Here is a 22,314-nt window from a genome sequence, read left to right on the forward strand (position 1 = left end):
GACTCAAGTATAGCCATCAAACTTGAGATTAATAATGTTAGTCAGCTATGTATGATGTATCCCCCCCGCCTCTCTCTCTCTCTCTCTCTCTCCTCTCTCTCTCTCTCTCTCTCTTCCTCCCCCCCCCTCCCCCACTCATTCACTCCCCCTCTGTCTCCCCCCCCCCCACTTTTGTCCTATGTTTGTCTTATTTTCATTAAAAACTAATTTTAATGAGATATTTTACTGTTCAAATAAAAAATTCTCGTTTTAGGGCATTTCTTTGGATTGTCGTAACCCAGTGTCGATCACAACGTACTTTCTTAGGCTCTCACAATCAGGTTGGAGATGAAATGGGATTTGAGATAATGTATTGAGCACATGAGTGACTACATACCATGGGCAATACCAGGGTTGAGCTCCTGAGATGTTTAGGTTTCTGTGGATGGACACAGTACAAAATGACTCAGATGTCTGGCAAGAAGGTAGATGTGGTGTAAATAAGGAAATGAGATGCAGAGTTGGTTTTTGGCCTATTTTTAATGCTTCTTCACTTGTTTAAATGAACATCGCAAAGAATTGAGAGACTGGGTTGTCACCTCAGTCCGAAGACCCACTTAATTATTGTATTAAACACAGATGAGTATTGTAAGCTCGTGCTCTTGTAAGCTCGTGCTCTTATCAGCTGATTACTAGAACAAAGGGCCACACTAGCTAACATTCTATTAAGAATAGGTTGCACACAGTAACGTATGACATTTTGGACCGCGATTTAATAAGAGGAGCCAGTGTCTATCGCTCTAATCGAACCCTTAGCTTCAGCTGCATTTCACAGTGAAAGTGAAAGTGGGAAAGAGATAGAGACAAAAGCACAAAGGAAATCACTAATCACAGCCCATAGGTACATGCAGGCAAGTTTTTACAAGTACAGTACACTCGCATTTATCCGAATCGCATTTATCTGAAATCTGCTTTATCCGAACATGTTTTTCTGATTTTTGTGGCCCACATTGGCGCTGTCTGATGCATCAGGCAGCTACACTTTTGGCTAGGTAGACTGACACTTAGCGAGTTTCTACTTGTCTGCGCCTGGAGCCATGCATTCGCTGGTGTTTTTCAGCAGTATACTGCTAATCAGTGCACTCGCACATGTCAAAAGTCCAAGTGTCATCAATTTGTGCGTGTGTTGGTTGATGTTTTCGTGTATTTCTTGCTCATATTGCATGGTTTCATGCCATTGCAATCTATTGGAACTCCTTGGAAGTACAGTATGTACAGTATTGCTCTATGCAGTGTGACATAGCCCTGTCGAAACAGACATTGAGAGTGCAGTGCCAAACACTTTCCGCCTATTGTTTGTACATCAGGTGAAGCTGTGCGTTTAACAGTGAATGTACAACACACTGTTGTGTTGCTGCCTGGGCTTCGGTAGGACAGGGGAGAGGGCATATATGTATCGAATGTTTTCATTCGATGGGTGTCCTGTTTACAATCAGTGTGTGTGTGTGTGTGTGTGTGTGAAAGCCGAGGTTTCATAATGCTTATGACACCATACTCATCTTGCAAGTGTGATTGGGACTGTATGCCTCCATCTAAGTTACCAGGTTTTACTTACAGTACTTATATGTAGATTTTTTAAATTTTTTGACAGCATTAGAGGATTCAGACATTACAGCATTGTAAGTAACATCATGTAATGGGATTGCCTCTTCAAGCACAACGTGACAGAGTGGATTTAAAAACTAACAAGATACCATTTGGAATATTGATTTCTCGTATGTATTGGTTCAAAGACATTAAGTTCAGAGTGTTTATTTACTAAAGTAAATGAACAAAATTTAGAAAATTGTAAAAATACAAAGTTTACAATGGCTGGTCAGTATTTACCTTCAGTAGGCACAATTGTAAATATAACGAGTAGACATCTTGAAAAGTATACTCTGTTTATTGTAAGAATAAACATGATGCAAGCAAACACAAACACAGTGATTGGTCAGTGTAAACTGGTGGTAGACCCTATTTACTTATTAGATATCTTATTACTAAGTTATGTTAAATGAAACTTTAAGATATTCTAAAGTATTAACAGCCATCAGCGTTTTTCTTAATCACGGTTTAGCTATGTAATTTTTATTTCAAAAATCATATACAGTCGCAGTCTCTGTACTGTTGTACTCTGATTGTCATGCTGTTAATACACAGATGTAAATGGGTGAGGCTGCTCCCTGCTCTGTAGTGAAATGTGTGGAACATGGTTAAAAAGTACTGTGAAATAGGTTGTTGTTAATGTTTTTCACAAATTTACAGAAAAAATAACTTTGAAGTTTTCTGAGGGACTGCATTTGTTACGGTCGAGGTACAAATACACTCTGGTTGTGTAGCGGAATCAGTAGCATAATAGACTGATAATCAGGTGCAGTTCATGGATCGCTTGTTCAAGTCCCGCTATGGTCATCACCCCCCCCCCCCCTTTTCACTTTTATTTATTTTTTTATGAGTAATGCACGTCATTTTGTTTCTAATTGTATATTGCACATGAAATTCATGTTTTCATTTCAAATATAAATTCTTAACTATTGGCATTTTTTGTAAGATTGTTAATAAATATTTCTTAAACTAAGAAAACACAACAATTTAATTTTTTAGGAAAAAATGAAAAACCAAATACTCTTTATTTTCACTACGTCCATTGTTTTATACCATAGACGTAGTCTCTCATGTACCAGAGTAACAAGTGTCATAGGAATGTTGGTTTCTTTAACAGGTTTCAAACAATGAACTCCTCACAGCATTTATAAATGCATTAAATGGAAGAGATGGTGGAAGTAGCCATTTGGTCACAGTGCCTCCTGGCCCTCATTTGTCTGATGCTCTGCTTTCATCACCAGTTATTCAGGTAATAATATTTCTTTGGCAGGCTAAGCTTTTCATAAAAAGATAATTAAAGCAAATAGTACAATATGTAATTAAGTAGTTTTATTCCTGCCGGGCTTATGACAAATTCACTGCTTGTCAGTGTGAATGGAATCTAATGATAAATGTGAAAGTGTATGCATTTTCCTTGAGTTCTTGATATGAAACTGTGACAGTGACTTTAGAGCACTGTGGGAGATGCTCTGAAATCTAACTAACCTATCACCACCACCCTGCAAAATAAATCAGATTTCATAAGTGTATTGCTAAGCAAAGGTTTATAATTGTGGAAAACATGCTGGGCTGCAAGCAATTCACATCGTAGTTAAAGACCAGAGAACCAGCAGTGTCATCCATTGGGAATTAAATTACTTCATTCCATTTTTTTACATCACACTTAGGCTCAATGATTGCATTGTTGTTATATTGGCTATTTATCTTCCTCTCTTACCAATTTCCTTTCTGTTATACTTATTTCATAGCTTAACAATAATAAGAAACAGGAAAGACTGCTACTCCCCACATAGAGGAGGCGTTAGCAGTAGACATCACATTTAAATTACATTTAAAAGTACACAAAGGTCACAAAAATCACGAAATAGTGATATGCACAGATACAGATGGTGGTAGCATTATGTACGCAAGGTATAAAAGGGCAGTGCGTTGGCGGAGCTATCGTTTGTACTCAGGTTATTCATGTGATTGACGGCCTGATGGGAATCAACAGACTTTGAATGTGGAATGGTAGTTGGAGATAAATGCATGGGACATTCCATGTTGGAAATTGTTAGGGAATTCAATATTTCGAGAACCAGAGTCAAGTGTCAAGAGTGTATCAAATATACCAAATTTCAGGCATTATTTCTCTCCTCGGACAACGCAGTGGCTGGCGGCCTTCACTTAACAATCGAGCACAGCGGCATTTGCATAGAGTTGTCAGTTCTAACAGACAAGCAACGCTGCGTGAAATAACCACAGAGGTCAATGTGGGATGTACGACAAACATATCCATTAGGACAGTGTGGCTAAATTTGTTGTTGATGGGCTATGGTAGCAGATGACCAATGTGAGTGCCTTTGCTAAAAGTGTAACATTACCTGCAGCGCCTCTCCTGGGCTCGTTCATATTGCTTGATCCTGGATAACTGGAAAACCCTGGCCTGGTCAGATTAGCCTGTATTTCAGTTAGTAAAGAGCTGATAGTAGGATTCAAGTATGGTAAAGACTCCACAATTTCAGTTAGTAAGAGCTGATAGTAGGGTTCAATTGTGGCACCGACCTCATAAAGCGATGGACCCAAGGTGTCAACAAGGCTCTGTGCAAGCTGGTGGTGGCTCCGTAATGGTGTGGGCTGTGTTTGCATGAAACGTACTGGGTCCTTTGGAAATGGTTATGTTCAGGCACTTGTAGACCATTTGCAGCCATTCATGGATGATTCGAGTCAATGATTTGGCCAGCCTGGTCGTCCGACGTGAATCCCATTGAACACGTATGGGATGTAATCGAGGAATTGGTTCGTGCACAAAATCTTGTTCTGGCAACATTTATGCAATTATGGTTGGCTAAGGAGGCTGCATGGCTCAACATTTCTGCAGGGGACTTCCAGTTTCTTGTTTTCCTTACCCATAAATCCATTTAGCAACTCCTTGCTCTTAGATTTGCTTGGATTGCTGTGTATTTCTAATATGTGCACACGTTTTCCGTGAGCTTAGTTTGCTGTATAAAGCTGTGAAATACAACAAAAAGTGTGAAACACTTTTTCACATTGAATAATAATCAAAACTTTAGTAGGTGTGTTAGTGGTGCTTTTTCAGTCATTTTTATTTATAGTGTGATGATGTTAGTCTATCTTGATGACAAGAATACTTTGCTATTATCTCTCAGAAGAAATTTTATCTGTGTTGGAAGACAATTGAAAATACAGCACAATATTAACTTACTTACTGTCTACATGTCATAGATGTTAAGTCCCATAGTGCTCAGAGCCACTGTCTACATGTAAAGTTGTTGAAAATTTATGTGGAAACATATTCACAAAATGTTTGATCACCTCCATTGCCTTAGGAGAAGAATTTCCAAAAAAAATATCCTTTCTCCTTTGCTTTTTTTAAGTCCACAGCAAAAATATGATTGTAATGTACTTTGCTGCAGTTATATAACCATTGAAAATTTCTGTACCTGAATCTGTCGAATTTATGCTATAATTTTTTACTTCTTTTCTGCAGGGAGAGGATGGTATGGGAGGTGCTGGCCTTGGTGCTTCAGGATTTGAATTTGGTGTAGATCCAAATGAAGATCCGGAACTTGCTTTGGTAAGTGTTTTGTGAAGTGTGACAGTCATTCATTCACCCATCCCCCTCTTCCAGTCATCTGCCTACCCGGTCCCCCCACCCTCTCCCCCCTCTTATTCCCATTAACTTTGAAAGTCTAAAATGAAAATTTAAGACTTTCCACTCATGTTGTTGTATCCAATATTGCAAAAAGAAAAGGGAATAGAAACACATGATAGTGATTTTCATACCAATAAGAAGACTGTAAGAATAACCTTATTTTGGTAGAAGTTGGTTAGTCAGTGGACTGCCAGAACTGTGTTACAGTGTATGTAATCTTTCTTGTAACGGCCATACAAACATCCTTTACCATACATTTTAAAATAATGCACATTTCATTCTCGCCCACTTTTACTACATATTTAATTGTTAAGTTGTGTTTCTTTTAAACTCAAGTCATGGGACTTCAATTACTGACGTGTTACAGAACTCAGTTGAGAGAGATGAAAGAGAATGAGTTTATTTTATACAGTGACTTATTTTCAATAAGTTAACATTTTATCATGATAGTCCCCAAACTGTGTTTTGCTCCCAGTTCCTCTGATTCATCGACAGAACACATGTTGAAACAAACAGTTTCTTCTATAAGAAATACTTGGTATGAATGCTTTACAGGCCTTGCGAGTATCCATGGAAGAACAACGACAGCGCCAAGAGGAAGAGGCTCGTCGAGCTCAAGCAGCTTCAGCGCCAGATGGTGCTCCACAGCCAGCAGATACAATTAAAGAAGGTGTGTGTAACTTCTCAGGCCTTAAAGTGAAAGTACTAAATTGCTCTGTGCCATACAAGGGAAGCCAAAAGTTGAGAGGATGGGTCAAATATAAACAATAATAATAAAAAAAATTCTATTCAAAACAAATCAAATTTACCATTTTGTTATACATAAAACTTAGTTACATAATCACCTGTCTTCCTGATATAAAGTGTGATCAAAAAGTAACGAAATTTTGTTAATTTTGCAATCTTTCTACATCTGATTTTCAATTTTTTTATTTTTTCTCTTTTTTGTACACACATTCCTGACGTATGTTTGCATTTTCAGCAATTTTGAATATTTGATTAATTGATGGCAGTCAAAAAGGCTTTTGAGTGCTAAGTGAATTTTTACTGTTGAAAAAGGTGGATCAAAGAATTTGCATTAAAGTTTGCTTGAAAAATGGAATAGAGTGCAACACTGCATTTCAGACTTTAATTGTGGCTATTAGCGAATCTGCTATGAGTAAGGCAAGAGCTTACGAATGGTATAAATGTTTCAATGAGGGTCGGTAAGACGTTGAAAGCAATGACCACCCTGGATGCCTTTTAGTGTGTCAATTACTGACAACAATGTGGAAGAAGTAGAGAAAATGGTACTGGAAAATTGCTGAATCACCATCAGAGAGGTTGCTTATGATGTCGCCATATCCTTTGGCTCATGCCTAGCAATTTTGTTGGATGTTTTGGGCATGAAACATGCAGCAGTAAAGTTTGTTCCTAAACTGTTGAATTTTGATTAAAAAAGATGTCTCGTAGGCATCGCTCAGAAATTACTGAATGAAGTGATGAAACATGGGTGTACGGGTATGACATAAGGCCCAGTCGTCCCATTGGAGACTGCTTGAAGAGCCAAGACCGAAAAAATGTGACAAGTTTTGTCACAGGTGAAGGTTCTTCTCCATGTTTTCTTCGATTACTATGGGATAGTGCATCATGAGTTACTGCTTTATCGTCATAGAGTCAGTAAGGAATACTACCTGGAAGTTATGTGACATTTTTATGAAGCAGTCATAAGAAGACAACCACAATTGAGGCAAAACTACTCATGGAAATTGCCTCATGATAATGCTTCGCTCACATCTCTATGTTGTTTGCTATTTTGTGGCAAAAAACAAAACCATTATGTTGCCTCAGTCACTGTATTTGCTGGAGATGCACCCCCCCCCCCCCCCCTGCCCCTCTCCGCCGCAACTTTTCTATTCCAAAGGCTGAAGAGAACCACAAAAGGACATCATTTTGCCACCATTGGTGAGATAAAAACAGAATTCTCAAGGAGCTGAACACCATAATGAAAAGTGAGTTCCAGAAGTACTTCCAAGACTGGAAAATGTGCTGGCAGAAGCGTTTTGTATCCTCAGATTACTTTGAAGGGGACAAAGTTGATGTTGTTGAATAAATAGTGTGTGTTTAAGGTATTGTGGTGATGGTTTAAAGTGGTGTAGGTCATTCCCATTTGTAAAGTGAGGAAAGTAACAGATGGACAAAATTATTGGCCAATTTCAATAAAACTGTATGTTGCATGAATCAAAGATGTGTTGCAAACTGAAATAACATGAGATTTCATGACAGACTGTAGGGTACAGATTGAGACATTGTGAAAAAATGCCATTGTCTTCGTGTAATAGTTTGCATAGGGCATGCATTGAAATGTTACTTCTAAAGCTCTTTTTGTGGCATGCATATTTTCTGTTGGAGTAGGTTTCGCAGTTCTGTTGGTTCGCACAGTACAGTTGATAGATTTAATAAAATCAATAATAGAAGTAATGTTTTAATCTCGGTCTTTTGGTGACTTGACAGAGGATTGCTATCATATTTTGTATACTTCCATGCAGTATTGTCATATGGCATAATCTTCTGAGGCAGTGCAGCTAAAGATAAGTAAGTATTCTGCAGAAGCATGCAGTAAGAACATTGAGGACAAACTTCATGGGCTTTGGGAGTCTTATGTTTACATGCCATTACATTTAGGATGAACTGTGAAATTCACAACCACAATACCAGAACTAAAATGAATTTACATATAGAATATACGCCCCAGTTAGGGTTCAGAATAGTGTTCTATAGTTTGTTGCCAAGTGTAATACAGGCTGCTGGTAGCCATCAGGCAATATATTGAAAATCTCTAGATTTTCAAAACACCTTATTAGTCACTCCTATAATTTGTTACAGTATTGGTGGAGGTAGGGCTGTTTTTCTGTGTGTTGAAGACAGTTTTCATTATATTGTATTTAGTTTGTTCTGTAATCTTGATCACACAGTTTCAATGACCAACTTGTTAATTGGCGTAAGGATCCAGGGGCTCTTAAAATCCTAACCAAATATGATATAGTGGGTGTAGACAATTTTTTACAAGTTTGTTACTAATTTGGACAGTCATTTCCTTATGTATTAAGACATTTACAAGTTGTCCATATCTTTAGCTTAAGAACTAGTTTGGACTAGAGTTGAATGCCTTGTGACGTTATTTCCAATTTGCCTGCCACCACTGAAGTGGTGAATTTGAAAAGAGCAAAAGGTACTCATAAGATACAATTTATCATGAAATGACTTGCTCAGTTATTATAAAGACACATTTGGAGAGAAATTATTGCTCACTGTGACACTGCATTGTGGTAATAATGATAGCATTGCTGAGTTAAAAATATACAAATTTTAAAAACAAAAATTCAAAAAAATACGTATAGGCCACTTTGTGTGGATCAGCTGAGTTTGAGCTGTCACTTAAAGTAGAACTATGGCTCTTTCTGAAAGCTATAGGCAGTTCTTCCTCCTTTTCTTTCCTGAAACACTTACTTGCATACCGGAATGTGAAAATTAGCATTGGAGTTTAAAAGAATAAGCAACAATGGCAAGTGCCCCAACATTATAAGCATATATTTTCTTTAAAAATTTGGACAAATATAAATGTGTACTATAAGTAATTTAAAAATGGTTTTTGTTTATAACTAAATATATGAATGAAAATGTTGGTTAATTTTCAGAAGTTACGAAGTCTTTCCAAAGAGAACTTTTCTAATTGAGCATTGACCATGTTATCAGATTTAATGTGTAATGTTATTTGTGATAGAATGGTGAAAAATCCCACTTTTCGAATTGGCGTAAGACCTAGGTGAATTTAATATGTGACAAGTTAAATTGCATTATCCAGCAACTTCTCCTCAGTTTTACATGGAAATATTCAGTGGCAGTCGTGGAGTAATCCTCCACACTGACGCACTACGAAAGTAGTGTAAACGAGGGTTGCCAGTCCCACTTGGGCCTGTAAGGCAGGGTTAAAATGGTTGCTAATACTATTCTTCTAATAAAAGCCCTGTAGCAAGCTAGTAACTGTCAGAGATACTTCCAGATCTGACAACAAGATTAGAAAACAAATACCACGAACAGTCAGTACACCAACTCCACCTGGTTTCTAACAACTGCTTCCGTAATCTCCTCCAAAACAGAACAAAATAAAGTTCAAAGTCAAAAAGGATAAAATAAATACAAAAACACCACATTTAAAATTTTCACAGGGTCAAATGGAGTTTATTGCATTCAAATAAACCTTGTCAAATCTGCCTCATTCATTACATACCACCTCCAGTCAGCTATCGGCTCCACCCTCAGTGAGGCAGCTGTCTACTGAGTAGATGCATGCTCACTAAAGCCCAGATACAAGAATGTGCATGTGAACTCTTTTAGAGGTTTCTTGAAAAGGAACTTGATTGATCACTGAGGATAATTCACTACTGACTTCTTACAGTCAGCACTTTTAAAACGTCACCTGTCCCTCACAACTCTCCTCTTACACCTGTGAGATCTTCTGGCTGACTTGATTTCATGAGCTCCAAACTGCTCCATGAAATTCTTTTAGTGCCCATGCTTTTCAGTCAGTTGACCTCAAGAGCAGACCAAACTCAAGAGCAGAATGCAGACATTCACATTGGCCATTTTCTGCTCTCACGAACAACACCGCCCTGTAAAGTTTCACTTCCTATCAGGATTTTAAGAAACATATTGTCGAGAGATGCTGGAAAACACCAGCCCTTAAGCCCACATAGTGGACCCGACCTCAGCCCATTTAGGATTGCAGAAAGGCTGACCTATCATCTCTAGGCTGGATGAAGCCCCGTTCCTGCCATCTGTCGCTCTGGCATTCAGTCACCAAGAGGGCAAGCCCACAGGTGCAGTCAGGAATGATACATTACAATATGAGACATGAAATATTTATTTTTATTAAAATGAAATTTCACTGCCCGCCATCCATGAGGAGCACGTGTTGATCTCACCGCAGATTTCTAGACTGAGCCGCACACAATTGATTTCATCAAAGTTTAAGGGCCTGAAGATGGCGTTGACACAACGACAAAACTAGTAGCGAAGTAAATAAAAAATCTTAAGTACAGGAGGAGGAATTTCATTTTAATAAAGATTATACCAGCTGTGTCCCACCTTCATCCAGTTTAAATGTGGATGTACGAATATGACATATTTATGTCTGCCCAGTTGTAATTATGTTTGGATTTTAAACAATCTCAGAGTAAATTTAATCTGGAAATATTTTTTTTTAGAACAAAGTGAAGAGGCACTCCTGGAAAGAGCATTGGCAATGTCTCTGGAGGGGGGTGCCGAAGAACAGAGCAGCCAGGCAGGAATCCCAGATTTCTCCAAAATGACAGAAGAGGAACAAATTGCTCTAGCAATGCAAATGTCCATGCAAGATGCTCAGCGTAAGTATCTCTCAATATTAGTGAAGAAATAACATTTACCGTAAGGGTAGTTAACCAAAACTATATACATCCTTTAAAAGCCAGCACATGAAAATGTTCTTGATACTGCATCAAGGTGTTTGTTAATGTCTCCATTTACTACATTTTTTTCTCTTCCTCCTCGTAGGGTTGCATTACATGATTAAAAATTCTCTTCATTGATAACTTGCTGTATATCAGTGACCAGTTCCCTCCCCCATCCTTGTTCAACCTGAGCTAGCACTCGGTTTCTAATTATCTAGATATCAATGGCATATTTAGCTCTCATGTCCTTCTAGCGATGCCATATGCAGCACAACTTGAAAATAGTGTAACCCACTTTTATGTTCCTGTAACATTCCACTGTTCACAACATTTTTATTGATCCTTTCCAACTTCCTATGCTGTCAGTGTTACTTGGTACACACATTTGCGTTATCAAAATTATAAGTTCCCACCATTTACAACATTCATGGGAAAGAAAATAAAAAATAACCAGTGTAAGCAACAAAAAGTGATGCTGGTAAGGTAACTGGTTTTCAAGTAGTGTCCACAAACGTAGTACAGTTAACTTTCATTAGCCAGGCATTCTCTGGTTCTGAAGTAACAGAAGTTGGAATGATTTATGCTGCTGATACTCTGTCCTAACTCTGCCAGCATAGTAATAATTATATTGTGTTGTGCATTGTTCGCAGTTATGTTATGGGATTGGACAAAACTTCAGTATTAGTCTGAACAATGAACAAGAGCCACAGGTAGTACTACTTCTCGTTAACATATAAATTAATTTTGAACTGTAATAGATGTGATGCCTCTTGGGAAAAATGTACGAAGTACAGGAAAGTTGTTGGCATATAATTTTGTAAAAAAACTGCAATAACTTTCATTTGCAGGAAGATATTGTCACGTGGTTTATGGCATACATTTATTTATTTATTTATGACTCCTCAGAAAATTTGGTAATTTCTGAAGTGTTCTATTAGGGTGGAACCTAACAGCACAGCTAAAATTTAGCTGCACATTCCACTCTGTATCGTATGCTACAAACATATATTTTATTATGCTGTTTCTCTACATACAGGTAAGGTCATGATGATATTTATGGAAAATAATTACCTTAGTGGGTCCACCATCTGATGTAATCAGACAGCATCATCCAGTGGAACAACTCCTATCCTCTATTTCACATATTCGCTTTAAAAACTAATTTTCACCATAACATGTAGCAAGTTTTATGTCCTGTCTGCATTTAGAAGTTGTATACACACATGTAATGTGTCCAAGTCTTGTAATCATTTTTGGATTTATTCTACATTTTGAATGCAGGCATTGACACTTTAAACTGTATTTACGAATAGGAGATTAGGGAGGCAAAAAGTCAGTCATCATAAGAAATTGAAGGGAAAAAAATACAATTTTGAATTTTTGTGGTAAAAAAATTCAATCTTTAATGTGTTTATGAAATGTAAAACTTGTGCAAGACAAAGGTTTCCAATGAAAACTCAGTACAGTTAGTAAAATTGCTTATTGATGATCTACAAATCATGCACTTGCATTTTTCTGTAATTTGCTTTATTTTTAAAAGCCCCTGAAAAGTGTTTCACTGTATAGCAGCCAAAATCATTTGTAAAAGTCCTTGGTGTCCAGATGGGCAGCAAACTGAAAATCATAAATTAATCAAAAACTTTATTGGTTTGTCCTGCTTTGCACTTTAGTGCTCTCTTTTTGTCTGGATCTTCAAACGGTGATTCCGTGTACTTCCAGTTGGTGGTGCCCCACAGGTGAAGATACCAAAAATCCTGTTGTGGCATCATAATGTACTATGGAAAATCTTCATCGGTGATACCAGCTTTGATTGTCATGAATCATTATCAGGCACAGGAAGTCTTTCAGTCACAGTACCTGTCATTACACAAATGATATTCATTGCCACACGACACACTGCTAGTCGCTGCAAGTGGAAACATGCTTTGTTGGTGCACCACACAGTTTAACAAATTTTTACTGTGTTAAGCTGACACTACAGTGTTCATCTTTGGCACATCACAGTAGAAGCCATCAGTATTCAGCCAAGTAAAAAAAAAATCTGAGCTATTCACTTGTTTGTTTATGTAAATAGGTTTCCAGTTTTTTCCTTTGTGCTAGACTGTGTAGTCATAGGTCCGATTTGAAATTCTAGACTCTTGACATGCTACTGTTCATGTCATTTTCACGTAATCTTTCATTGAATGTGCCACTACATGTGTGTGTCATGATATATTGTGTTTTTTTTAACATTTGTGAGTGCTGTGAAAAGCTCATACTATATCATCAGCTGTAAACATAATTTGTGCTTTTATGAACTTTTGGCCCCAGTATCTGCAGGGGCATGAATGAGAAACAGTGGTGGAGAAGGGAGTGATACAGGGTTATAGCCCATCCTCTGTTATTCAGTATATGTATTGAGCAAGCAGGGAGGGGGGGGGGGGGGGAATGAAGTAGGAATCAAAGTCCAGGGAGAAGAAATAAAAACTTTGAAGTTTGCCAATGACATTGTAATTCTGTCAGAGAAGGCAAAGAACATGGAAGAGCAGTTAAATGGAAAGGACAATGTCTTGAAAGGGGGATACAAGATGAACATCAACATACGCAAAATGAGGATAATGGAATGTAGTCAAATTAAATCAGCAGGTGGAATTAGATTAGGAAATTCGACACTTAAACTAGTAAATGAGTGTTGCTGTTTGGGTAACAAAATAACTGATGATGGTTGAAGTAGAGGGAATATAAAATGTAGTCTGGCAGTGGTAAGAAAAACATTTCTGAAGAATTGAAATTTGTCAACACTTTAAGGACTGGCAGCTTAGACACACTCTTGGTCCTGTGGACCGTCCATTTTTAGCGTTTTTTGAAATATCAGTGGCATGTCTCTATTTTAAGATATCTTGAAACAGAAAACCTATGAAAGAACACTCTTCAAGGTTTATTTTAAACGTTATTTTAGTTATATTGGTTGATGACAAAATTAATAACAACAAACATAAAATGTATGATTTCGGTTTCACAAAAAAAAATCATTTTTTGGTTTTGTGCAAATCCACAGCTTCAGTGTGGAAGATTTTGAAGCACTCTGGCATGCAGAATGGTAAACTGCAGTCTGGAAACCACCAGCTGGTTTCATTCCTACCTGCTTTACCACTAGATTTTTTTTTTCTCGGAGCAAACTTCACACACTCTAATTGGATGCTCCTTCTTCTCAGTGGCTGGAATTTTTTCTGCAAAATGTTGTCCTAGAAGTCTGTTGCTGTGAGTTTCACTAGGAACATTGTCTAGTGCCAAATTCGTATCTTTGTGAATCAGTCCTTCACCAATTTGTCGTAGAAAAATGGCAGCTCTTTCTTTGAGCAGGAGTCCTGGTTTCCTGGCATAAGACAAATGCATTTGTTGTAGCCATTACAAGCATTTGGAAGAAAAATTTCTTCCACCACTTCATCTGTTTCCTCCTAAATGCATAGTAAGAAATCATTCGATCACTCCTATTGACCCCCGTTTTGTAAAGATTACAATTAAGAATGACATCTGGTTTTGATTTTACTTTGATACCTTCCTTTGTATGAACAGACGTGCCAGAGCTGGTCATTTTGTGCACAGTGGACAGGCATAGCACATCTCTTGTGTCTTTCCGCTTCAAGCAAGCAGATGATTCCTCCTCATTACACAGGTTCATATCTTCAGTTTTTGGAAGCAATTTCGTTTGGTAGTTCTTTCTGGTTAGTCATGCCTGTACCTGCTGCTTTCGTTTTATGTTGCCACAGAAAATCGAATACTGCTGGTGAACTATAAAATCTGTCCATGTAAACAGTGTAGCCTTTTCCCAGGTAATCTGCTAGCAACCTCTCAAGTAATGGTATTATGGAGTTTTTCTTGTGTTTCTTTCCCAGCATATACCTCCATTCTGAGAAAATAACCAGTTTTGGAATCGCACACAATAAACATCTTGATTCCATACTTGTCAGATATATTTTTTATGTAAACCTGAAATACCACTATTCCACGTAAACCACACATGCCTTCATCAATAGTGGGGTTTTCTGATGAGTAAAGTGATTTTTGTGATTCTAATAAGAAATGATCCAGGATTGGCCTGATTTTATGCGTGGGGTCGTGCTGAGGTTGACTTTTTGGAACGTAAGTTGCATTGTCATTCAAATGCAGGTTTGATAATATTGCCTTGAATCTGTTTCTGGCCATAACAGAACCAGGGAAAGAGGCTGAAATAAAATTGTTGGTAGACCAGTAACCTGTCAGTTTTGGTTTTTTCACAAGACACGTGTATAAATATGCCAAAAAACATACATTTCAGCTTTACTCCAACCCATGAAATATAAAAATTGTGAGTCTTTACCCTGGAAGCTGCTTTGAGTTTAGTCATAAACAGACTTTGCGTATCTGTTTGTTTCAGATTTTGTGCGTTTCATTATGGAATCATGGAAAAAGATCGAAAACACATTGAGAGGAGTGGAATTCTCATGAACAGCTGCCATTATTCCACTTTTCCGTACAAATTGTGGCACAGTAGGCTGATTGTCAGCAAATTTTCAGCCTAATTCGGCATCTGTGGGTTTTTCCCCCAAAATTCATTGCCTCTGTGTTGCAAAGGATGTACTTTTTCAATAACACTGGCTGCACAGTTGCAGGCTCATCAGATTCCTCTGCAAGATAGACGAGACAAGCAGGAATAAAATTTCTGCTAACTGAAGCAACTCAAATAATATAAGTCATAATAATAATACTGAAGAAAATCTGCACTAGACAGCTCCTTTACCTGTATCTGAATCCTCTTCATTCTCTCCACATTCGGACATTTCCCACTCAGAACCAGAATCATCCAATTATTCTTCTAAGGCCTCTAAAATTTCTTTCTCACTCAGAAAACGTGACATATTTGAGAGAAAAATGAACAAGAAACGGAAAGCAGTAAAGAGAACATTTGAAACCCACAGCTACACCAATGCACAATGGTGCAGCATGTCACGAAAGCTGCTATGCATGTTTTGCCATTTGTTACGACATTGTTCTAAAACCAGAACACACAGGGGACCAGCAGTCAATGAACACATAGGCAGGTGTTATATGCAGCAGCACCACAATAGCCGGCCTGCTTCCGGACCACTAATAGGCTGTGAGCGGCTTACAACAGCCGCCCGACTTATACTCGGGTGCGGTCGTATCGAAGCGGTTCTGTGGCTCGAACTATTCTGTGGTTTGGTCACCAGAGTGTTAACACTGAGTGTAAATTGAAGTGTTAGATGGGTAGATCATGTAACTAATGAGGAGGTACTGAATAGAAGTGGGGAGAAAAGAAATTTGTGGCACAGCCTGACTAGAAGAAGGGATCGGTTGGTAGGACACATTCTGGGACATTAAGGGATTACCAATTTAGTATTGGAGGGAAGTGTGGGAGGTAAAAATCATAGAGGGAGACCAAGAGATGAATACAGTAAGCAGATTCAGAAGGTTGTAAGTTGCAGTTGTTAATTGGAGATAAAGAGGCTTGCACAGGATAGAGTAGCTTGGAGGGCTGCATCAAACCAGTTTTTGGACAGAAGATGATAACGGTGTATTCAACATAAAAACTTTATTGTATAAGGAACAATCAGAAAGTGGTCATTCAAAGGCTGTACATCCAGAATTGGTTTGGCAAACAAGCAAACGTCCCACCAGTGCACAAGGTTGAAGATAGTTGTTTGATAAAACGCAGTGTCCTGCTCTGTGAAATAGTCCATAACTGCTTGCTGCACATCCTAGTCCAACAGGAATCATTGACACTTCAAGGTATTTTTCAAGTGACCAAAGCTCAATAATTGCATGGGGAAAGATCAGGACTGTAGGGCGGGTGCCCGAGTGTGCATCACTTCAGTTGCCATAACTTCCATATTAAGATTGCATGATGTGCATTGTCATGAAGCTGTTGTCATGGACTTTTTGCCATAATTTGTATTCTCCATTCCTCAGTGGATGTCTGCCATTGTGTCTCCTTCGGCAGCCAAGAAAAGAATAACAGCACGTTTGCCCTGTTTTGACGCATTTGGTAATTTCACCATAGTTCACATTTTTGCATTTACTGCACGCTTGTCGAAAAGACAAGAATGCCATGCTAATCTGTTGCCTATGTGTCAGTGCTTATATACCTGCATCAGAGTCGCACTATGTTACATATACACTGCAGCAACACCCTCAAATGGAAACTTTTTGATCGCCTTTGATCAGAGAGAGAGAGAGAGAGAGAGAGAGAGAGAGAGAACATTTGTACTACTGAAAGTGGAGGTAACTGTTAATTGTATCATTAGAATGGCACAGTATTTTGTGGAATAGTTAGCATATCAATGTTCATAATCTTGAATTCAAACATTGTGAATTATGTATACTTGAGAAATGACATTACCTTTTTTAGCTGAAGAAGTACCAATGAAAGAGGAAGGAAGCAGCTCTGTGAAAGAAGAGAAAACAGAAACTCCAATGGAAGTTGAGGGAGATGATGATTATTCTGAGGTGATGAATGATCCTGAATTTTTGCAGAGCGTTCTAGAAAATTTACCTGGAGTTGATCCACAAAGTGAGGCTATACGCAAAGCAGTTGGTAGTTTAAAAGACAAGAAAGAAAGTGACAAAAAAGATCGTAAGGATGATGATAAGGGGAAGAAATAAATCAACAAAATACTGATCTGTAAGTTATAAATTCTGAGGTTTCCAAATTTGTCTATCAGTGTTTTCAGTTTCGATGATACTGAAGAAATGATGGTTATGAGGCCACCAGTGGACTGGAAAATTTTTAATACTAAGACAAAAAATTAATGCAGCATTAACACTGAATATACTTAACCCCAGCTGTTCATTGCAGTTGCTGGACAGCTTTCTTGTCCTACTTCAATACACAAAATTGGTGTAAATTTTAGTTTGTAAGCAATGTTAATAAGAAATTGCTATCCAACTGTCTGAAGGTGAAACAGATATATTTATGTTGAAATTAAAGATTTTGACCTTCTTGAATGAGCTTTTTTTTTTGTGTGCCCCATCTTCCTTAATAAATGTAAAATTTTTAGTTTTATTTGCCTCACAGCATTTAACAGTGTTGTTGCGAAGAAAGGAGTATGATTTGTGTGAACTTCAACAAAGTAATAATTGTCTGATGTAATCTTCACATATATCTTCTTGTCTAGAATTTTTGTTTCTGTGTTTACTGTTTGCATTTATGATATTATTTTAAAACATATCAGTGTCAGTTCATTGTGCTGAATAAATTTTTTGTTTTGCAAAAGTTTGGTTTGTGTGTACTTTATTATGCAGACTCACTTCATTAGATTTAAAAGTTAACTGTATTACAGATCCAGACTGTATTGCTCCTACAAGGGGACCTTACAGACTGGCCCTAATCTGTTTTCTTATACTGATTTCAGTGCCTGGACATCACTTTCTAAAGCAATATGAGGTGATCCTTTAAAAAAAAAAAAAAAAAATATCAAATTGCTGTAAGAAACTGATGTCAGGGCACTGAGCTTAAAAACTCATAAGTATGATGAAAATAAAATCGATGCAAGCCAGTTCATACTGCATCCAACATCTCGAACATTACCATAAATTGATGTCTAATATGAATCATTAAACTTGCAGATCCGCACACAATGGATTTAACTTTATGAATGTATTTGAATTCTGTGATTTATCTCATGTGGTTCACATGGAAAACAACAAAGATTTGTGTATAGGTAACAATACTCGTTTTACATTCAGTTGTAACAATATTAACAATGCTAATATTTATGAGAAAGGATCTATGACAGCAAAATTGTACACCAAAGCAGCAGTTGCCACAAGTAACAGAAACACTGAAGATATAGTATGCAAATGAAAGTAATGAAAAGCAATGTGAAAAGTGTTTGTTTTATTCATCTCATAACGTGCAGTATTTCAAAATTTGTTTATTTGACATTTTGTCACACTTACAATAATACTTTGTGAAAAACTTACTTACTTAAAATTTGTCAAACTTACAATATTTACATCCACTATAACCATCATAAATTTTTACTCCATTTTAGTGATCCAGCTCAAAGTATCCCTTCGTCTTCCACAATCTAGAGTATAGACATATGTGAACTGTCAGAACATGGTACAAACTTTAAATTTATTTTTTAACTAAGACACTTACCCAAGTTAATGTACTTCTGGAGCCATCAGAATTGTCTTCTGTGAATACAACTTCCCTCCAGGGGTTGTCTTTGTACTGCTGATCTTACATGAGAAAAGCTTTGAAGAGAATCTAGAGGTGGATGCTGAAGTGACTTGCTAGTTGCATCAATGTACATGCCAAGGTGAAAAGGGTGCAGTTCTAAAAGTCACAGTCTGTGTTATCACAGGATGGCCACAGTCTCTAGTTTGTGCTTTTTACTCATCTTTATGACAGATCTACAGTCAAGTCGAGGAACATTTTCGTAGAATCAGGACATCATGCTCCTAACACCACAAATAAAGTTGGACTTAAAAAAATCTCTTCTTGTTGCCAAAGGAAGTGCAAAGGACCTCTAATTCAGCCATCCTGTCATTGTTGGTAGCAATGTGGGACAGAATCTGCACATTGTCACTCAATGTTTTCTCAGATGTTTCCGAACATGTTTTAATACACTAAATGGGTCTCCCAGGCCTCCACAATGTATGTGCATTGTCCTCATCTCTTAATATAATTTTCGTAAGTGGTGCCTATATTTGCCCATTAATGGAGAGTTTCCTTTCAGCCCTTGTTTTGACCTAGTACAAAATGTCGATGTCAGTTTCAGGAAACACTTTGCGTGGATAAGTGGATAAAATTGGTGTAGGTATCTTGTGCATTCTTTAGACTTGTTTCCATGATGCAGGGCATATATATATATATATATCTAAAAACAAAGATGATGTGACTTACCATATTTAAATATGTCTGCTTGTGTCTGTATGTGTGGATGGATATGTGCGTGTGTGCGAGTGTATACCTGTCCTTTTTTCCCCCTAAGGTAAGTCTTTCCGCTCCCGGGATTGGAATGACTCCTTACCCTCTCCTTTAAAACCCACTTCCTTTCGTCTTCCCCTCTCCTTCCCTCTTTCCTGATGAGGCAACAGTTTGTTGCGAAAGCTTGAATTTTTTGTGTGTATGTTTGTGTTTGTTTGTGTGTCTGTCGACCTGCCAGCACTTTCATTTGGTAAGTCACATCATCTTTTGAAAGTGCTGGCAGGTCGACAGACACACAAACATACACACAAAATTCAAGCTTTTGCAACAAACTGTTGCCTCATCAGGAAAGAGGGACGGGAAAGACGAAAGGATGTGGGTTTTAAGGGAGAGGGTAAGGAGTCATTCCAATCCCAGGAGCGGAAAGACTTACCTTAGGGGGAAAAAAGGACGGGTATACACTCGCGCGCACGCACACACATATCCATCCACACATATACAGACACAAGCAGACATACCTAAAGACAAAGAGTTTAAAAATAAATAAATAAATAAATAAATATGTCTGCTTGTGTCTGTATATGTGTGGATGGATATATGTGTGTGTGCGCGCGCGAGTGTATGCCTGTCCTTTTTTCCCCCTAAGGTAAGTCTATCCGCTCCCGGGATTGGAATGACTCCTTACCCTCTCCCTTAAAACCCACTTCTTTTCGTCTTTCCCTCTCCTTCCCTCTTTCCTGATGAGGCAACAGTTTGTTGCGAAAGCTGGAATTTTGTGTGTATGTTTGTGTTCGTTTGTGTGTCTGTCGACCTGCCAGCACTTTCATTTGGTAAGTCACATCATCTTTGTTTTTAGATATATTTTTCCTACGTGGAATGTTTCCCTCTATTTTTATATATATATATATATATATATATATATATATATATATATATATATATATATATATATATATATATATATAATAGAAGGAAACATTCCACGTTGGAAAAATTATATATAAAATCAAAGATGAGGTGACTTACCGAACGAAAGCGCTGGCAGGTCGATAGACACACAAACATACACACAAAATTCAAGCTTTCGCAACAAACTGTTGCCTCATCAGGAAAGAGGGAAGGAGAGGGGAAGACGAAAGGAAGTGGGTTTTAAGGGAGAGGGTAAGGAGTCATTCCAATCCCGGGAGCGGAAAGACTTACCTTAGGGGGGAAAAAAGGACAGGTATACACACGCACATATCCATCCACACATACAGACACAAGCAGACCTGTCCTTTTTTCCCCCTAAGGTAAGTCTTTCCGCTCCCGGGATTGGAATGACTCCTTACCCTCTCTCTTAAAACCCACTTCCTTTCGTCTTCCCCTCTCCTTCCCTCTTTCCTGATGAGGCAACAGTTTGTTGCGAAAGCTTGAATTTTGTGTGTTTGTTTGTGTGTCTATCGACCTGCCAGCGCTTTCGTTCGGTAAGTCACCTCATCTTTGATTTATATATATATATATATATATATATATATATATATATATATATATATATATATATATATATATATTAGAGGGAAACATTCCACGTAGGAAATATATATCTAAAAAGAAAGATGATGTGACTTACCAAATGAAAGTGCTGGCAGGTCGACAGACACACAAACAAACACAAACATACACACAAAATTCAAGCTTTCGCAACAAACTGTTGCCTCATCAGGAAAGAGGGAAGGAGAGGGGAAGACGAAAGGAAGTGGGTTTTAAGGGAGAGGGTAAGGAGTTATTCCAATCCCGGGAGCGGAAAGACTTACCTTAGGGGGAAAAAAGGACAGGTATACACTCGCACACACGCACATATCCATCCACACATACAGACACAAGCAGACATATATATAATCTGCTTTTGACATGATAGTCAAGCGGACAGGTAATTTGCAGACCAGTCATTGCTGCTTAAGATGTAGTGTTTGTGGTAGGAATGAGTGCTTAGACCTTTCACTAACAAAGAAATAGAGAGGCTGGCCAGTACTTACCTCAGCTCAGTACTGCCGATAGTCACAAAACAGAACAGAAAATTTACATTCCTAGCTTTCGGAACTTTGTTCCTTCATCAGGGAGGAGAGAGGGGGAAAAAAAGGGAAGAAGGGAAAGTGGATTCAGTTACTCACAACCCAGGTTATGAAGCAACAGGGAAAGGTAAACAGGGAGGGTAGCAAGGGTGGAGGCATGGTTGTCAGAGGGAAGCCAAAGATATTCTACTGTTAAGTACTGTGCCAGCTTCAAACCAAAGAGGATGCATACAGAAGTAAAGAGGTATATAGTATAAAGATAAACACAACTATTTAGGATGAAAAGATGTGTGAATGGTTAAAGAGGAGAGGGAAAAAGGAGAAGACTGAAGAGTAAATGGGAGTGAGGTTGGTTAACGTAGGTTCAGTCCAGGGGGATGGCGGGATGAAAGGATGTGCTGGAGTGCAAGTTCCCATCTCCACAGTTCCGAGGGACTGGTGTTGGGTGGGAGAAGCCAAATGGCACGTACATTGTAGCAGGCTCCTAGGTCCCGAGAATTATGCTGGATGGCATGCTCTGCTACTGGGTATTGGACATATCCTAGGCGGACAGTTCGTCTGTGCCCGTTCATGTGCTCAGCCAGTTTACTGAGCTGA

The 22,314-nt window shown here is 38.1% G+C and overlaps 1 protein-coding gene across 1 annotated transcript in view; it reads left to right on the forward strand.

Annotated features, from left to right (window-relative positions):
* The window catches only part of LOC124621870 (26S proteasome non-ATPase regulatory subunit 4), an 89,751-nt gene extending 72,018 nt beyond the window's left edge, over positions 1–17,733 (forward strand). The window contains exons 5-9 of the mRNA XM_047147333.1: positions 2,744–2,875; positions 5,117–5,203; positions 5,837–5,951; positions 10,528–10,686; positions 17,138–17,733. Of these exons, the coding sequence (XP_047003289.1) occupies positions 2,744–2,875; positions 5,117–5,203; positions 5,837–5,951; positions 10,528–10,686; positions 17,138–17,391 (747 nt within the window). The 3' untranslated portion in view covers positions 17,392–17,733. The remainder of the gene's footprint in view (positions 1–2,743; positions 2,876–5,116; positions 5,204–5,836; positions 5,952–10,527; positions 10,687–17,137) is intronic.
* Positions 17,734–22,314: the final 4,581 nt, after the last annotated feature.

This window comes from Schistocerca americana, chromosome 7 (assembly GCF_021461395.2).
Source record: "Schistocerca americana isolate TAMUIC-IGC-003095 chromosome 7, iqSchAmer2.1, whole genome shotgun sequence".
Lineage (NCBI taxonomy): Eukaryota > Metazoa > Arthropoda > Insecta > Orthoptera > Acrididae > Schistocerca > Schistocerca americana.